This window comes from Penicillium citrinum, assembly GCF_028827155.1.
Source record: "Penicillium citrinum strain IBT 23319 chromosome Unknown utg000002l:1.0-3833315.0:1.0-3834789.0, whole genome shotgun sequence".
In the NCBI taxonomy this organism is placed as follows: Eukaryota; Fungi; Ascomycota; class Eurotiomycetes; order Eurotiales; family Aspergillaceae; genus Penicillium; species Penicillium citrinum.
This window is the reverse complement of record NW_026622687.1, coordinates 645,052-663,444: the sequence shown is the minus strand read 5'-3', so window position 1 is coordinate 663,444 and position 18,393 is coordinate 645,052. Positions and strand designations below refer to the sequence as shown.

General features: G+C 45.9%; 9 protein-coding genes across 9 annotated transcripts; 6 read left to right on the top strand and 3 right to left on the bottom strand.

Moving 5' to 3' along the window:
* Positions 1–102: 102 nt before the first annotated feature.
* On the top strand, positions 103–787 carry N7469_002108 (nuclear transport factor 2 family protein; the record flags this gene model as incomplete). The annotated part of the gene is made up of 3 exons (XM_056641028.1): positions 103–364; positions 426–684; positions 751–787. The coding sequence occupies 3 exons, from the start codon at positions 103–105 to the stop codon at positions 785–787; spliced, it is 558 nt and encodes a 185-aa protein (XP_056503522.1).
* Positions 788–1,351: 564 nt separating this feature from the next.
* Positions 1,352–1,918, bottom strand: N7469_002107 (cupin domain-containing protein; the record flags this gene model as incomplete). The annotated part of the gene is made up of 2 exons (XM_056641027.1): positions 1,352–1,486; positions 1,550–1,918. The coding sequence occupies 2 exons, from the start codon at positions 1,916–1,918 to the stop codon at positions 1,352–1,354; spliced, it is 504 nt and encodes a 167-aa protein (XP_056503521.1).
* Positions 1,919–2,341: 423 nt separating this feature from the next.
* Positions 2,342–4,385, top strand: N7469_002106 (uncharacterized protein; the record flags this gene model as incomplete). Its single annotated transcript, XM_056641026.1, has 5 exons — positions 2,342–2,630; positions 2,699–2,864; positions 2,923–3,378; positions 3,445–3,598; positions 3,657–4,385. The coding sequence occupies 5 exons, from the start codon at positions 2,342–2,344 to the stop codon at positions 4,383–4,385; spliced, it is 1,794 nt and encodes a 597-aa protein (XP_056503520.1).
* A 545-nt stretch (positions 4,386–4,930) lies between these two features.
* Positions 4,931–6,609, bottom strand: N7469_002105 (uncharacterized protein; the record flags this gene model as incomplete). The annotated part of the gene is made up of 5 exons (XM_056641025.1): positions 4,931–5,193; positions 5,247–5,368; positions 5,422–5,538; positions 5,594–6,383; positions 6,462–6,609. 5 exons carry the CDS (start codon positions 6,607–6,609, stop codon positions 4,931–4,933), a joined length of 1,440 nt encoding a protein of 479 aa, XP_056503519.1.
* Positions 6,610–7,077: 468 nt separating this feature from the next.
* N7469_002104 (DODA-type extradiol aromatic ring-opening family dioxygenase) lies at positions 7,078–7,952 on the top strand (the record flags this gene model as incomplete). Its single annotated transcript, XM_056641024.1, has 2 exons — positions 7,078–7,170; positions 7,242–7,952. The coding sequence occupies 2 exons, from the start codon at positions 7,078–7,080 to the stop codon at positions 7,950–7,952; spliced, it is 804 nt and encodes a 267-aa protein (XP_056503518.1).
* A 342-nt stretch (positions 7,953–8,294) lies between these two features.
* On the bottom strand, positions 8,295–8,805 carry N7469_002103 (uncharacterized protein; the record flags this gene model as incomplete). The annotated part of the gene is made up of 2 exons (XM_056641023.1): positions 8,295–8,372; positions 8,428–8,805. 2 exons carry the CDS (start codon positions 8,803–8,805, stop codon positions 8,295–8,297), a joined length of 456 nt encoding a protein of 151 aa, XP_056503517.1.
* A 324-nt stretch (positions 8,806–9,129) lies between these two features.
* Positions 9,130–11,144, top strand: N7469_002102 (CocE/NonD family hydrolase; the record flags this gene model as incomplete). The annotated part of the gene is made up of 5 exons (XM_056641022.1): positions 9,130–9,310; positions 9,378–9,791; positions 9,853–10,088; positions 10,146–10,540; positions 10,601–11,144. 5 exons carry the CDS (start codon positions 9,130–9,132, stop codon positions 11,142–11,144), a joined length of 1,770 nt encoding a protein of 589 aa, XP_056503516.1.
* A 516-nt stretch (positions 11,145–11,660) lies between these two features.
* On the top strand, positions 11,661–11,932 carry N7469_002101 (uncharacterized protein; the record flags this gene model as incomplete). Its single annotated transcript, XM_056641021.1, has 2 exons — positions 11,661–11,781; positions 11,835–11,932. The coding sequence occupies 2 exons, from the start codon at positions 11,661–11,663 to the stop codon at positions 11,930–11,932; spliced, it is 219 nt and encodes a 72-aa protein (XP_056503515.1).
* Positions 11,933–16,848: 4,916 nt separating this feature from the next.
* N7469_002100 (uncharacterized protein) lies at positions 16,849–18,099 on the top strand (the record flags this gene model as incomplete). The annotated part of the gene is made up of 1 exon (XM_056641020.1): positions 16,849–18,099. The coding sequence occupies one exon, from the start codon at positions 16,849–16,851 to the stop codon at positions 18,097–18,099; it is 1,251 nt and encodes a 416-aa protein (XP_056503514.1).
* Positions 18,100–18,393: the final 294 nt, after the last annotated feature.

Genomic DNA, 18,393 nt, shown 5'->3' with positions numbered 1-18,393 from the left:
GGGAAAGAGTTTCGTCATTCTGGGCGCTCTTCTCGGGTCCCCCCCACACGTAACCGAAGGAAGGCTGAGTAGGGAGGTGACCAAAGTGGCGACCCACGCACTATGTCCGCATGTGCGGAGTATATGCTTTTCGGCCGTCTACTACTGTACATAATTAAAGGCTCCATTGTTCCACTATTGAAAGCCCAGTTATTTCCTCTTCGCGACACCGAACCCACTTACCTGTCCGGCACTAGTGAACGAACCCTGTCCGGCAACATGCCTACACGAGAGCAAGTCGAACGAATCTTCACGCCTTTCGGGGAGGGAAATGCCGCTGCTTTCTTCGAGAGTATCTCTGAAGATGTTGATTGGCAAGTGAAAGGTAGGAAAAGATAGTGCGAAGTTTGTATTTCTTTCTCTCTTGCTGAAGTAGGCCACAATAGGCACCTATTGCCCCATCGCCGGCCACTATCATTCAAAAGCCGAATTCCACGAAGGAACGAAAGCTCTGAGCTCTACCTGGGCAAGCCCCCTGAAACTTCAAGTTCAAAATATTATCTGTGATGGGCGCCAGGCTGCAGTTGAGCTGAAAGCTGTGGATACCAAGTGCAAGAATGGTCTGCCATTTACCAACGAGTATACATGGGTATGCGAATTCAATGATCAGAATAAGATCGTGAAGATTCGCGCCTACATGGATACGTAAGTAACCTCGTGTTTGACGACTTTGGATTTCTGATCAAATCAACTGACTCCTGATATTGCCAGCGACCTGGTCGTGAAAGCAATTGAGGGAAATCGGTAAAGCTGTACGCAAGTAGGGTTTATCCTTAGGTGTCAGATATCTAGTTTTCCTTTCCTACGAGGGTCTGCTAGCTGAGATTAGTACAAGATTCAACTTTGATATCCAACGTCCTGCTGTGTAGATTTATCGGTAGGGGTATTTCGAATGCAAAGATAACCATGCCAGGATTCTATAAGTTGAACATACAGTATTCACTAGTTACAGTATTTATAGTGAGTATTGTACTGAATACTGTTTGGCTGCGGTATTTGAGTAGTATATTGTAGCCAAATTGTATGTGGATAGTATGTTGACATTTTTTAGGATATCAAGTAGTATTTAAGGATATCTGCCGACCGGCCACAACCACTACCCGATGGCTATCATATATGAAAGATTATTTGATGGCCACTGCGACTGCCACTAACACTAAATACCACCACTACCTGCTGGCCACCACTAGGACCTAGGTAGGAGTACTCTCGTTACTGCTAAATTTTGAATATATTAGATACTAGCATGGAAGTGAAACCGTCGGTAGCAAATATATTGTGTCTGAAGCTATCAAAAAATTGAGTATTCAAATTAATCCGTGACTCTAAAGGCTTCCGGAACACCCTCGTCTCTAAGTGCTTCTCCTACAATAAAGGGTTCAGACGGAAGCAAAACGAAAACCACACGTGAAGTTTTGTCGGTTGGGTTATTCCACTGATGCATGGTCTTGGTTGTACATTAGGCTTCAAGACTTTCAGCGTATGGGCGAAATGTAGAAATTCAACTTACTGCCTGCTGCACGATGACATTACCAGCCTGGAGCTTAGTTTTTGATCCGTCATCGAGGAGCATCTCCATTTCACCCTGCAGAATGATCGCATAGTCAAGCGACTGTGTACGGTGGCGATGTCCAGTTGAATTTGGCGGAAAATCCACCACACGAATCAAAGATCCTCTGCTGTACATTTGCTTGCTTCGGGGGTCATCACTTGGATCGTTGATCACGATCTCTGCTGGGTATCGCTTGGTCATCCAGATAGTTGCCGCTTTTGCAGCGAATCCTTCACTCGGATCAAGATATGCATCCGACAGAATTGCAGACTTGCTGCCATCGTGTGTTGTAACAACGCGACGAAGAGGGGCTTCAGTTGATTCCATCTGGGAGGAATGAGGCGACTGTGATGTTGGGTATGAAGTGGCGGAAAAGCTTGAGCTCTCCATACTTCTACTCGTTAGCATTTATACACCTACTCCGACCACCTGAAATTTCGGCAGAGATCATCAGCCCCAGCTTGCATTCCCTTTCCCCGCTTATCCTTACCCCAGAATTTAGACAACGGAATATATCCGCTCTAGAACGGATGAAAATCAGGGGTCAACCCCAAGTTCCCCTTCCCCCAAATTTGAGCTCTGTCTAGTTTTCGGCCCCTCTCGGCTACTCCACACATGTATCCTTGCCATCGAGAGATTCTCCATAGAATAGCTGGATAGCCAGTGTCCAAAGTTCAGACATAAATACTGACTTGAGAGTGGCTATCGACGAAAAATCAATATTATTTTGAGCAAGTACCTACGCCCACGATGTCACTCCAGATTGCTTCTTTTGATGTTGCCTTGGCGCCTGTTATTGCGCCAGAGAACGAGGCTGCTTGCCAATCGGCCCCTTTTCATCCTTCCAAGACTGTACTGCCTAAAGGATTTCGGAAGAGCCAGCGAAACGCTGCGTTCCCTGTAGAGACCCTCTTCGAACAAGATGTGGCGGTTCCTATGAGGGATGGCACCAAGCTCTATTGTGATATTTTTCGCCCCACCGGTAAGAGCAATTTACCGGCAATTTTAGTTTGGAGCCCATATGGTAAAGGTGGCAATGGTAAGTAGCACAAAAATTTTCAGTCAGGTTTATCGACATCACCAGGCTGACGATATAAAAACTCTCAGGGCCTCATGGACTCCATATGATCGAGGGTCGGTTTGGTGTTCCCGAGGAAAGACTAAGCGGCTACGAGAAGTTTGAAGGTCTGGATCCTGCCGACTGGGTCGGACATGACTACGCAATCGTCAACTTCGACCTACGTGGCTGTTGGAATTCCGAAGGCAACATCCCGTACGTCGACCGCACTTCCAAATAAATGAATACACAAATGCTGACTCCAACCATTCAGATGGCTGGGAACCCAAGATGGTCGCGATGGATACGATGCAGTTGAATGCGTGGCTAAATGGGAATGGTGCAATGGAAAGGTGGCGCTGGCTGGTAACAGTTGGCTGGCCATGTCGCAATGGTTCATTGCGGCAGAGCGGCCTCCTCATCTTGCAGCTTTTGCTCCGTGGGAGGGAGCCAGCGATTTTTACCGAGACACCCTTTGCCGTGGAGGGACGCCCTATCCATACCAAAGATTCTGGAAGATCTTAGAATCTTCTATGGTAGGAAGGGGCAATGTCGAGGCAATTACTGAGATGCTTACTCGCTATCCACTTTTCAATGAGTACTGGGAGGACAAGGTAGCCAAGCTAGAGCGTGCAACAGCACCGTGTTACGTTCTGGCTAGCTATTCAACCTCGCTCCACACAAACGGTTCCTTTAGAGGATTTAATGCCTTGGGGTCCACTGATAAATGGTCAGCATGACCTAGTTGAATTCAATTTCAACACCATATAGGTGCTTTTCTAATTCATTTTATTAGGCTACGAGTGCATCCCAAACAGGAATGGTCAGACCTCTATTCAGATGCAAGTACAGAAGACTTGCGCAGATTTCTAGACTACTACACCAAGGATATTTCGAACGAGTGGCCCACTACTCCCCGAGTCCGTGTTTCGTTGCTCCCTTTCAATGAGGTGAGTATCAGTTCTCCAATTGTCATGGCTACTTGCTGAATGCGATTCAAAATTACAGGCCCCGATCGAGAACATTCCATTCCAGTCCTACCCCGTGCCGCAAACTCAATATGCGAAACTTTTCCTCACTGGCTCTGGAGAGCTCTCTCTCGATCCTCCGACAAACTTATCTCAGATGTCATACCTATCTGACTTTGCCCCTACTCAGCCTGATCATAATGCCGAGGAGCTTCTATTTGCCTATAAGTTCACCAAGCCTACCTGGATGATAGGCTACAGCAAAGCTGTCCTCTACCTTTCTGCCGAAATTGCGCAAAACTTGGACGTTTTTGTCCAGCTACGGAAGATGGATAAGTCAGGGGAAATTTTGCAGCATTTAAATGTTCCGGTTGATCAACTTGTACCGCCGAAGGCCACCCCGAATGACGTTCCCAATACTTGTTTCCTCAAATATCTTGGGCCTACAGGTGTCCTTCGGGCCACGCATACCAGCACCCGGATTCCATCTTCGGATCCGAATGCTTGGCCGAGATATCGTCATGATCAAAAAGACGCGGTGGTAAATGCAAACCAAGTTTATCAGTTGGAAGTGCCTATCTGGCCATCTGGGATCACCTTTGAAGCCGGAGAGTCCCTTGTGCTAAAGGTGGCTGGTCATTACATGAGCATGATGGAGTTTGAGTTCCTCAACAATCACCTAGATATCACGAATATTGGTCGTCATACACTTCATTTGGGATACGCAGAAGGAAGCCATATCGTTGTTCCATTCGTTGAACCAGTCTAGGCCCTAGTGATTCAAACTTCATTTTAGCCTTCAAAGTTTATACAGGGGACTGCGGTTTCAATCTCGAATTATTTATCAGGATTCCAACTTTGATATTTTCTGAAATAATGATTCTAGTATCCCTTCTATACAGCTTCCTCCTATGCGTTCGGCTTAGCCTTTCAGGATCCAATACTGTCTTTGGTGCCCAGGTGATTGACTGCAAGCTCTATGTCTTTTGAGAATATATTCTATTGGCCTTCCCTTCTTTAACTTGGTACTACAAGGGCCCCTACAAGGCGCAGGGTTTTATTGCCAATCTCCTGCAAAGATATTGAGAATCACAACGACAACGGTGAGCATTAACCCCTCTGGTATTCTCGTAACCATGACGCTGCCGGGGGCAGTCCTAAGGTAGTTTATTCACTGGACAAAATAGACGACCTTAATCACATTAAATAGATATACTCTGTGTCCTAAGATTTGAAAAAAGCTTTAACTTGACAAAATATGGATTTCTATGGATACACTTGAGGCGTAGGGGTTTAATGACTATTGGGAATCCCTCATTGATAAATGCCCTTCACTCCTTCGAAAACAGCAAACACTAGGCCTGAAGCAGCCAATGTAGCCATGCTCAATCCCACAATTAGCCCTTGCTCAAAGTATGAACGACGAGCTCCAGATGGTTGTGCGATTCGCTTCAAATTCAGCAACCCACGACGCGAGGTCATTTTGTTGTCCCGTAGGATTGCCTTGTTGATGGAAAAGTCTTCTGGTGAATAAGGGAGCGTGAAATCATCATATCTTGAGCTAGGAGCAATCATAGCTGCGCAGTGTTAGGTTACCTTTAACATTTTTAAGGTGATCAGGAGAGCCTACCAAAGGAGCGTAAAGGAATATAGTTTATGAAACAATGGTCCGATTTCAGGAAGCGAGCGAGATACCAGGCTTCCTTGTCTTGCCCAAATATATAGGTTGCGGCGGCGGACATGCCAGTGTTCCTGAAAAAATTAATCAACGGCCTTACTGTCTTCAGGAATGAGCTAGCACGTACACTTTGTTCCATAGGTCAATGCCGTGGTCTAGGCTCCGCACAGGGACTAGCAAGACACCTTCGTAAGAATGCGTGAGCAGACTTGCGACTTGGCCGATAGTTTCAGGATTGATGGGACTAGATATATTAAGTCAACTGGTTGTTTTCAGACATTCAGATTTGCGAAACTTACTCCGAGCCTTGCAGAGTAATAATTTGAGGCAATTCATCAATATTGTCGGTGAACGATGGGAACAGAGACTTCAAATTGCGGGCAATTTCTTTCGCTTTCATAGGCCCTGTCGTACTGGCTCGGAGCTTCTTGGGAGCGTCCGGGTGTTTTTGCATAAGAAAATTAAACTCTCCAATGATGAACTCATCCACGAAGCAGAGGCGAGGGACCCGCCCACTGTGCTGAATAGGGGGATTCAGGATTGAGATCTTTATCAATGTTGCGACTGATTCCAAAGCAGGGGTGCTGCGGTCGATAAACATGGCAGGCAGACCAAGCGCTGGGGTATGAATCCGCGCCGTCAGATTGGTTTTCCGCAGCACAGCTGCAAACTCGGCCCCGGTTGTGTGATCTTGAAAGACGGCTGATTCGAACTGAAGAGAACCGAGGTCTTTAGGACTCAGAATATCGTTCAATACGCCTACCGCCTCGTAGTCCATGCTGCCTCGGATAATAGACTGGAGAAGTCTACTGACCGCGGGCGAATCAGTGCACAAAAGCACAAGACAACAACTACCCGCAGCAACAGCAGCAGCTAAAGGCAAAATTGCGGATGAAAGTGGACATGGCAATGCGGCTTGGATCAGCACCGGACCCATCGCAACTGAGTTTAAGGGAGCCGAGTGACTAGCCTGGGCATTTTTCTCTTTCCCCATAATGGACGGGAAGTCCAGTTGGTTGTAAAGTTGTTCAACTGCATCCAGAGTGAGCGCAATCTCTTCTGAAGCGCGAGCTTGTGAGGGCTCAGAGTCTGTGGCAGAAGAGAGATTAGTGTTGAAGCTGACACAAAGATTTCATGCAATTTTGCATTCCTTGAGGAGAAACAGACCTTCAGAAAAAGCTGCTATCAAGTCACCTCGAAGATCCTTCAAGAAAGTGTGCAAGCGAGCGAGCTCCTTCTGTCTTTGTAGCACATTTTCCAGACGACCCTCGATCCAGGCACCCTGTACGGTCTCATACACTTCAATCAGCGACATACTGCAGGCTGTCTCAGTTGACCAAGCAAGGAATATCTTAGGATGGTAATAGAATCAATGAATACTCAATTTTGGGCTCGCCCCACGTTTCTACTTCAATGCTCAGCACAGCGAGTGGGGCCGAGAATAGAGCTGCCTCGTGGTGCATTCCGCGCAGCCTCGTCGGTTCGGCTCCACACGCTATGCGGAAGCAAGCATCTGCAAGTGACTCCACCGAGGCCGCGGATAACTGGGGCTGAATGGGATATGCCGAGATTAATGCAGCTCTCGATCGCGAGACTTCTTTATTAGCCACAGTGGGCAACTGTGATTTAGCACAGCCTTCACAAGTCAAGTTTGATGAAATGGACACTCAGAAAAGTACGTTGACGAAACAATTTTCGCAGTTGTGAGCAGTCTGATAGACTTACATCTTGAATATCTAATGTAGAACCGACACCGGTGTTTCTTTTTGCACATGGATCAACCATGATGCTTGGTGAGGAGTCGGAACCCGCGAAAATATGGGAGGAAGTCGGGAACGAATGCTTGCGACGAGGAGTTAGGCGGATAGTCATGATGGTGAGATCTTTTCTTTTGACGTTCTGGGGGTCCCAACCTGATTGCTGATTGATGCTTTGCGTGACCCCCAGGGTGCTCACTGGGCAACACTTGGAGATGCTGTTGAAGTTAGCATGAACCCGGAGCCAAAGAAGCTCCCTATGGGTGGCGTTCGCGATGACCGCTATTTACCCTACAAGTTGGTGCCCGATATCGAGGGAGGTCAGGAGGTACTGGAAAGACTCTGTGCCGCAGGCTTTAAGGCTCAGGCAGCACCGAAGTTTGACTGGATTCATGACACTTTCCTTGTGATAATTCGCATGTTTCCGCACTGTGTGCCCATTCCAACCACTTTGGTTTCCATGAATGCTCGGTACGACCCACATTTCCACGTTAAGATAGGTGCTGCCTTGCGTCCCATGCGATACGATGGTACATTGATAATTGGGAGCGGAGGTTCTGTTCACAACCTTTACCGGAATCATTGGGAGCACATGTTTCGCTTCAGTGACAATTTTGCTCAGCCCGTTCCTCCAGATGATTGGGCATTGCAGTTTCGTCAGGCTGTGGAGGACGCCATTCTTTGCAACGAAGGCCCCCAGTTACGTCGTGCATTGACTCGGCTGATGAAGCACCCCCGTTTCAGAGATGCTCATGGAACTGATGACCACTGGATGGCTTCACTTTTTGTCGCTGGAGCCGCTGGAGGTATGGATGAACTGGGCCCCAACGTGATTATGGGTGAGTGCTGGGAGCTCGTGAATATGTGTAATACCCAATACCAGCTAGGCTCTTGGGATTAGTTTCAGTGTGAAGTTGCCGCTTTGTCATTATACTCTGGTTTTGCTCAAACGACCATGTTCATAAATATTGAACTTTCATTCTTGCTCACTTTATAATTACCGAAATCTCATCTTCAAAAACTTGGTCATCTGTGTTGGTGTGCAAATGATTGTGGTAGGATATTGTACTATGATATCCTTACGGAATGTCAAGACACTGGCCAAGGCACAAAATCGAGTCTCTAGACAGCTCAGTGACGATGTGACTTACACGGTTGGTGAAATAAAATACTCAGGGTGTAGTTGCATCGGAACAATGTAAATTCATATCTACACAAATGTTGTCAAATTACATTACACCAGTCAAAATTCACCACCAACTTGACCAATGCCGATATCAGTAAAACGCCCAGCTGTATTCCTCCAAATTGACGACCAGTTCTACTGATGGATTAGCCGGGTTTGTTCCACAAGATCACATCTCATGTGGGCTTACCGCGATCATGGAGCACCCTGCAATCATAAACCAGCCTACGGCCTGAAAAAGTGGACTCTGTCGCCGTTGCTCGCGATCTAGGTTTTTGTTGACCGGACGATAGTCTGGGACCCGACGATATGCTTTCTGCCACCAATTCGGGTTGGATACCGAGTAAGGAACTAACGGGTGTGGTGCAAGGGTGGGATCAAATCCGTCTGGCTGCGCTTCCCGTCGTACATAGCCAGCAACGGTGACTACTTTGCTAGTATGTGGCGATGTATGCGGTTTCTCAGAGAAAGAATAGTGTATATCGTAGTCGCTGATGATCGAAGAGGCGGTTCCATCCATATTTGCGGGTTTCTGCCCTCCTTCTTGTCTTGCTGTCATCGTGGCCATGGTGGACTAGGATAGAATCACAGGTGACGCCGGTTCGACGGGAACTGTAATAACAAGTAAATAAGTCGAACTCTGCTAAAAATGCCACATCATCCACACGCGTCTTTATCTTCCCCACATCTAACCTCCAGCGTCATTGGCCTATGGTGGTGAAGAGCAAAAAAAAGCCGTGTGGAGCCGAGCCGACAGATCACAATGTCAAGCCGATGAACCGAAGTGGATAATTATTACCCGAGGCCTTACATAGATCAAAAGTTACTTCAACTGAATGATTCGTTGCCATGCTCAACATTTGCACGAGACTTTCCATGCCACATTTTCGTTATGGCTGAAAACAAATTCGCTGAAGTTGATAGCGAAAGCTATCCTTACGTCTTCATGAAAAATGTGGACATTCCACTGAAGACATACGAAAAGGGGGTTCTTAGGTGCAATGTATATCTTCCCAAAGAGAGCGCCCCTTTTGGATATAAGAAATATCCTGTAATTGCCACATACGGTCCATGTATGTATCAACCCTTCAACAACAGGCGCAGGAACACGAACTTAACACGTCTATTTGAAAGGAATAGATGGCAAAGATGTTCCATATGAAAGCTTCTTCAAGAAGAGCTGGGATCAGGTGAACCCTGAAATGAAGTCAGCTCATTCGTCTTGGGAGACTCCTGACCCAGGTTTCTGGACTCGTCAGGGCTATATCGTTGTCCGCGTCGACGAGCGAGGTGCCGGGCAAAGCCCTGGCGAGCTCGACACTATGTCGCGTGGAACTAGCGAAGCATTCTTTGATGTCATCGAATGGGCAGCCGAGCAAGAATGGTCCTCTGGTAAGGTGGGCTTGCTGGGAATCAGTTACTATGCTGGCACCCAGTGGCGAGTCGCCGCTCGCCAGCCTAAGGGTCTTTCTGCTATCATCCCTTGGGAGGGTATGAGTGACTACTATCGTGACCGTGTTCGCCATGGCGGTATCCTGTCTGATCAGTTTATTGGTGAGAGCCTCAATCTTGAGAATATAGCCGACATGTTACTGACCAATTTTCACGCTCTAAGACTTCTGGTGGCATAATGGTGTTCAGCCTAACCAGTACGGAATGCCTGGTCGCGCCGCTCGGAAATGGGGTGACGATACCCTGGAAGGCGATTTGGATCCCGAAACACTAGGCAAGAACCGACGTAACCAAACCCTGGATACAGCGACTCATAAGTACATGGATGAGGAATATTACAAGACAAGAAACTTTGAGCTCTCCGATATTCAGGTTCCTCTACTGAGTGTTGCCAATTGGGTAAGCATCAATTTTCAGCGAATTTTGACCACAGATGTATTGATCCTAAGCGACTAGGGTGGTATCTTGCTCCATTTGCGTGGAAACGTGATCGGTTGGATGCGTGCATCCTCGCCTTTCAAATTCTTGCGCTTCATCGTTGGACGTCACGATTTACCTTTCTACTACCCTCATTCTGCCAAACTACAACTGTCATTCCTAGATGCCTTCCTCAAAGACAATGACTATGACGGCTGGAAGTCGGGTAAGCAGGCTCGGGTCAATATTTGTGTGCGAAAGGGTAACTGTGGTGTGGATGATCCCGAAAGAGAATTGAATTTCCCTAGCCGTGACGAGAGCAACTGGCCGATTCCCGACACTCGCTATACCAAGTTCTTTCTGACTGCCGACGGGACACTCTCTCAGCAACCTGGTTCGGTCACAGATATCTGCACCTACGATGCGCTAAACGGGTAAAGACCGCCCTAGAGGCTTAGATAAACGTTTTCTAGAAGATTTTCTTACACCTATAGGAACCCCATTCGATTCGAATACCGAACTCCGTCTACCCTCGAGATTACCGGTCATATAGTCGCCCATCTTACAGTTTCATGTTCACGATCTAGTCCCGAGGCAACTCCACCCACCGAGATCGACTTGTTCGTCACCCTGCGCAAGCTGAACTCCGAAGGTGAGGAAGTCTACTATACTGGTACCATGGGTGACCCTGTGCCTATTGTGAAAGGCTGGCTACGTACGTCGCTGCGCAAGATCAACAAAGAGCATCCCTTCAATCAAGATATCTTGCCCTACCGCGATTACTTCAGCAATGAAGTTCAGCCTGTCAACGAGGGCGAAAAATATGAAGTTGATATCGAGGTATGGCCCACTAACACTGTCCTCGAGCCTAACGAGACCCTGGTTCTGGAGATTGCAGGCCATGATACTCAGGGCGTGGGTAAGTTCTCCCACGAACACCCTGAGGATCGCGACCCCAAAGCCCTTGGAGGATTTAACCACATTCAAGTTGGCAAAGAGAACAGCTGGGTTGTTCTTCCTGTTATCCCATCCCGCTGAAGAAAAATGCGCCTCACATTTTGGTATCGACAATGCTGCTACGCCTTGTGCTTGCTATGGTCTTTATTCCTGTCGCTCAACCGTTCATTTAATTGGTTAGATGAAATCAAGGTCTATAAACAAGCTACATTCGCAGTATACTGTACAGGACTGAATTAAATAAAGTTTTCTATTGATTACGCAAGAGATATATGGTAAATAGACAGCGCAAGGGGTAAGAGAAAAGGGGCATCAAATCATGGGTTAAAGGGCTCAACTTCAAATAATATCAATTGACGTGATTGAGATAACCTAAAAAGGAGAGCCCTTTAAGAGCTTCCTATCAATTGCATTTTCTTCTCGCGTGAAGCCATCTTTGGTTTCATTTACATGACTAGCTCGTTCTAGTATCATGTGATAGGATCAGCCACGCAAATTAGCGCTCTATAACTAGTTCCTGTGGGTGAGAGGTCTTTATACCTCTCCCTTCTCATGTAGCCCTCCGCTAATAGAGAATCGAAGCTATTTTCTGCAATCATGAAGATTGCTGGTGAGTCCAAGGAAAGTCAAACAATCGGTGAGCAGCTCAAGAAGGAGCTCCTGATTTTGACGAAAGGCTCAGAGACCTGCAAATGGTTTGCTAGGACAAAGACCGAAGGTATGTATGACCTCACCCTAATTCTAAGTTATTTTGGAAAGCTGAATTCATAGGCATGTCAAACATGGTCACCGGTGACAAGATGCGGGATAGCGAGGACATGTCTACCTTCCACGACTTCGTTGGCAATATTATCAACGAACCGCTTTAGTGCAATCTGCATTTCATTAGATCGACGAAAATACCAAAGAACTCGAGCTGAGTTACCTTGTAGTACGCCAGCGTGCACTCCGACGCTTCAATCGAAGCAAAACGCACCATATCAGGCTCCGATTTCTGCAATACTGATTTGAGAAGTTGATCAAGGTTGATTGAATGCTCCGTGTGGTAAGGCCCCTTCAAATTATCAACCCCGAAGAATTGGTGTAGGATTTTGGCAAGCTCGTCTTCCTGGCGGTCAGCGCAGATCTTCGAGCTAATGTAGCTTCTATAATATACGAGAAAGTCCACCAGTCAGCTATTTAGATACCACGAGCAATTATCGATGAAGTTACGCTCAATATATTTGCCGGACTTGCATTTCTCCTGCAGATCGCATTCGTTCTCCCCGATATCTCTATGCTAGCAAGCATCCTATCTGGCCAGCCAGTTCCAACAAATATGACATCTGCTACTGGAAGCTCTGCAGATACTTTCTGTTTGTTGGTCCTATTATTTATCCTGGACTTAATCTTTAGAATAGACTGCGTAACTGCTATATCCAGGAACGGTCATCGATGAGGCTCTCAAATACCATCTTCTCTCCATCCCGTTCATCATGAGAACTCATCTCCTTCCGCAATCGCTGTAGTGCCTCTTGACGTTCGGGTGAATCATGCATCTGTCCATTCCGGCCAACAAAGACAATCTCATCTTCTGAATCACTCTGCACATCCTGTAACCCGTCATTTCGGAGTAAAAATTTTGCCTCTCATTCCACTTTCTGATGAAAACTCGGATCTCATCTTCCAGATCTCGAAGCATACCCCGCGCCGCACGAGCGTGCTTGAGTTTCAAGCGCAAATCTTTCGGAACACGGTGTACCTGGGTTTTTGTACGCGACGGTGCTATCCCAGGCTCTGTATGGTGGAAGAAAGTTGATAATGGCTATGATATTCCAATTAATTCAATGTTTCTGGGAATGGCAATTGAGATCTTACTTGGGTTGATATACTTTGGTCCCAGCGCCGCAATCAACGCTTTCTCTAGGATTGGGGTGATATTCCTGACACTGAGCTACGCCTATCCGGTAGCCATATCATTGATTCTTCGACGGCGCCGTAATTTGATATATTCTAACTCCAACCTTGGCCCTCTTGGAATCCTCTGCAACATCGTTTGTATATGTGAAACTTTCCCTTATGCAAACAATTCCTTACCCCTCGCTAATCTCCATATTCACAGGCTATCACTTATCGCTCTACCTCTTTTCTCTTTCCCAACATCTGCCACAATCACCAAAGATACCATGAACTACGCCTCAGTGGCGTTCGTGGGATTTGTTTCCGTCGCAGCTCTTTGGTACCTGGTATGGGGTAAAAAGAACTACATCGGCCCTGTCCCCGAAGCTTCAGAAGATACAATTGACTCAGTGTATGACAATCAGATTGTCGATGAACGCATTTAACATATGGGGAATTATAAGCCTGTTAAAAAAAATCCACGTCAAATAACTAGCTAAACGAATCAATAAAGAGGCGGGGCTGGGGATGAGAGAACTGAACAACCTCTGAATAGAAGCACTAGACAGTACTGTCATATATATCACCATCCCTTGTAATAGTCAATTCATGATATTCCTCGTATCTAGAGGTGTAATGTTCATTCGTGGGAAGGATTCCGCACAATCCAATACACGAAAGGCCTGAGATGCCTCTAATTGTCTAGGGACCAGTCGAGCAGCGTGTGGAAGCCATCTCTCCCCCGATGACTAGTCAGTATTCATGTTAATTTTGCTTAGATAGGACAGCAGCCATTTCTGCAACCAAAAATTTGTCACAGTAGCTGCTATACATCAGAAGAGGTTGATACTATGAATATTTCAAAATAGGGCCAAGCTGCAAGACGTTGCTCTTGAAAGGAAATTGGAAAATATCATAAGAATGGCAGAGAACGTTGAGATTTCGCTAGCACAGAAATTAGCAAGGTGAGCCAAGCTAGCCCACCAGAACAAAGGGGCTGAACAGAGACGAAATGAAAGAGCGAAGTGGAACAGAGACGTCATAGTCCTGTCTGATCCATCGCCTGTCGAACGGATCGCACGAAAGTATTCATGCAAAGGTTTTACACTCTACCATGTGAACTTACACAGCATCCGTCCAGACCACTGTTACCGCGCCGCCACAGCCGATGGCAGCAATGTCATCTTCTTGGTTTCCGCGCACGAAGAGAGCCAGCTTGCAGGCAATGGAAGACTTGGTAAGGAGAAGCACCTTGGTTTCATGGCTCCCAAAGTTGTAGCTGGGACAGTGGGAAGATGAAGCATTCCTGGGTGTGGTGAGTATTTTGAGTGTGGATTTGATCAATTTTCACATCTATGGTTTGTACCTGGAGAGTGAGGCTGGAACAAAATCGCTGTTTTGAGGAGGTTCTTCTTCTGAGACGTCTGTCCTAACTAAGATCCTCTTAATCTTGAGAAGCCCCGGTCATAAAAAGCTATAGTAGGCCACGGTATATGATCTACATCGACGATGGGTACTTTGTGTAGAAGATTAGCACTTAGCACATTGCAATCTTGTTACGTCTCCTCAATTCAAGGCGTCAATGGGTTCCATTGAACGCTCCAATTCAAACTGATATTTTTGTATGATTATCTTGCGAAAAAATGAGCACATTTCGCGTTCCAGTAATCCCAGAACGGGTTGCCGGATTGTGAGATATTTTCAGGCAGTGGCTCGATGCAGCTCGTCAGGTGCTTGAGAACATCATTTCCCGACGGCAGTAAAAGTGATATTAACAGTGAGGACCTTATCTACCGCTCAGAAATATGCCTGAAGGAAGCCGATATGTCTGCGGATTGTGATGAAACAGATGGCAACATGAAAGAAATGCGGATACTGCGAATTTTGCTCCATAGCGATATCAGAAAATGGTAGAAAGAAGAAAGGAAGACGGCGACGACGTGAACAAATTTCAACGTTTGATTAGCGAATAGGTCTTCATGACCGGTGAATAGAATTGAACGAGGTGGCCGATATTTCCTGTAGCGATGAAGTACAGACACATGTTGATGACCGTAGAAACGTGTTGTCAGCGTGATCAGCGAATTTACTGTCTGGCTTGAGAAGCCCCCACAGCAGTCGCGCGACCGAGGGTGATAATTCTCACCCAAGTTCCCAGTTTCTCGTCAAGCACTCACCCTTATCACCCTAGGTCGCGCGACAGAAAAGCGGCGTTCAGCTATTTCCCCACCAGGCTAGACTAAACTTATTGTTTTATTAAGTGATGCTTCAATGCTGATGTTATTGAGGGGAGTTGATTGTGTGTTGTGTTGCATGTGTTATTTCTTATGTTGTCTTAGATACAAGTAGACTGAGTCAACTATATATGTATGCACGTGATCCCAGCCTTATTATTATCTCAGCAACCGGAATATTTTCAACAGCCAAAACCCGCGGTGGGCTGCCCGTGGGCGGGTAAGGAAATTGAAAACCCAACCCAAACCCGCGTTTGGCGAGGTCTAGTATGCATACACATATACCTGACTTCTCAGTCGACTTGTATCTTAGACAATACATGCGACACCACACACAATCAACTCCCCTCAATAATATGAACATTGAAGCATCACTTAATAAACTAACAGGTGAATTGGTAGTGGTGAATTGGTAGTGGTGAACTGGTGACTCGTCATTAATCACCAGCCTAAAGATCGCGTTTTTGCCAGTTACGCAGCCAGAGAGGACTTTAATACTGCGATTTGTGTATAGTTTTTACATATTCCGTTATCATGAGGTTAGAATTATGACTCTTAAAATCAATACTGTAGCCCTTGAACAATATTATGAACAAAAACGCCTGAGTAATTGAACATAGTCAGACAATGAGTGTTTTCACCGTTGAACAACAAGAGCATTTGAATATTCTGGGCTGAGCAGAGATAAACACTGTTGAGCATAATTGATGGCGCGGTCATGTCGATGGAAATGAACAAACTTTTTGACCATCAACCGCACTTGAACTACCGTACGAGTGGGCAAATTCCACCAGGGTGCTTGACTGGCTCAAGTTAAACAGTTGTTGCTGGTGAAATCGCGTCCTGCCTTATGTGACCCTTGGTCACGTGGAGTTCAGGGTCTACCAGATCCCCCTAGAAAGTTTTCATTTTACTTTGTATGCAAGATCACGTGAGTCACTTTCACACGTCGCGCTTATCTTGAAGAGGCTAGCTCTGTGATAGGCCAAGCATGGCGAGTATGAATTTACAGTGCCCAGTCGCTGCGTGTTATAATGTCGATAATAGTACAAACACTGAAATTAATGGGAAGGCATTGATTTGTGCTCACAACCAAAATTTTTACAGCCAAGATACACCCGGGTTGTCTCAACGGTCCTAAAACTCATAACTCAAATGGCGCTTCCACCTCTCAATTGCAGTTCGTGAACATGAATATGACATGGAGATCAAAGAGGCTGGTTTTGCGATGAAGATATGAGGCACAACCGAAAGTGTTACAATACTGGAATCAGGAGCATGATCATTTCCGGCGTAATATTAGGGTAGTCGATGGTCTCTCAGATTGCGTGTAGAGACAATTTGTCCCTTTTATTCATGACGCTAAGCATAGCGAGTAAGGAAGATACAAGATACCAAGCAACGAGGAATTATGTGCCCCCCCCCCCCGATCATCTCACGCAGATCTTGTCTTGCCACGCACACTCAATTCTCGCGGACGGCCGTGGTCGTCACCTGATCGACGGCCTGAGCCTAGCAGGTAATCGCTCGTAATAAATACAGACCTGCTGTGGGGCAACTTCTATATTAAGCGGCTGTAGTATAATTCATGCACGACCTTACACTACTGTTACAGTGGCACCGCAAAAGTCTGCGACCACCCTAATCTCCGCCTAGGGCTCCGCCTTCCCAAAATGGCAAAGTTGACCTCCGAACGCGTTGTAAAACGCGCTTATATGCGTGAGGTCATTTGGCATTTTACACAACAACAATACGATATGCCACCTCGTGTGAGAGTCCTGCCAGCAAGGCCAGTGCCTAAAGGCCCTGTACTACCTGTCAGGCCTGTAGGATCTACTACTACAGCCACAGTATCTGCAGTTCGCCGCCGAAACTGTGAATTAGATCCACATTTGCGTACTCAAATCACTACCCTGAAAGAGAGTGCTGGCTGGTCTTACGGGCAAATCCATGCAAAATTTCCTGATTTACCACTTTCTACAATCAAAACAACATGTTTGAGATCTCGGATTCGCCATAAAGAAATATCTATGAAGCGATCTGGCCGTCCAAAGGTTCTAAATGAAGAAGATATCCAAAAGATCAGTGACAGAATCCATGCCAATCCGCGTGTTGGATATAATGATTTACTTGCAGAGGTTTCTTATAAATGCAAAAAGGATTCTATTGCTAGACTTCTCTCTGTCGAAAATATGAAAAAATGGCGGGTTATGGGACGGCCCTATCTCAAATCTGAACATGCAGCTGAACGTTTAGCATGGGCTTTGAAGTATCAATATTATACCAAAGAGGATTTTGATCGAGTTTACTGGTCTGATGAATGTACAATTGAACGAGGTATCGGTCTTCGCCCAGAGTATACTTTTATTCGACCTCAAGATCAAGGAATTCAGGGAGAAGTTATGCCAAAACCATATCGTGGATACCAAATCAAACAGATGTTTTGGGCTTCATTTTCCGGTGCTCCCCGACGAAGTCCTTTGATTCCACTTTATGGAAATCCGGAATCGCCTAAAGGAGGTATAGATGCCAATATTCTTCTGGAGTTATATCAGAGAATTCTACCAACTTTGTTAATTGAAGAAACCTCCATTTTTCAACAGGATAATGCTCCAATCCATACTGCGAGGATTATTAAAAGCTATCTGGCCGAGCTGGGACGTGAATTGATGATTTGGCCACCTTATTCACCAGATTTAAATCCAATTGAGAATTTGTGGATGTTGTTAAAACAACATATTTACAAACTCAGGCCTGATTTACTTCATATGGCAAATAACAACACTACACTTGAAATTATGATTGCTACAGCTCAAACAGCCTGGGAACAACTTGATCTAAGTATACTGGAAAATCTATCTGAAAGTATGCCACGCCGGGTAAAGGCTATCATTGATTCAAATGGCTGGTATACAAAATATTAGATAGTTTATGGATAGTTGTTAGCAATTCAGGGTTTTTGGCCGGCAGAATATTATGTAAAAAAAGTGGAGAACTGGTCTCAGACTTTTGCGGTGCCACTGTATTTTCCTGTGTATTCGACTTCGTAAATTTGCAATTTTTGTACCTGTCCGCTGCCAAGAACTTTGCTCATCTTAACATTTTCGAAGCTCACATCGTCTTAAGGGCCTAAAAAACTGATGACCACAATCGAAAAGGCTCATTCACTTGTAACTGTCCCTTATACTCATCTCTGACGTCTTTGCGGGTGATCTTGG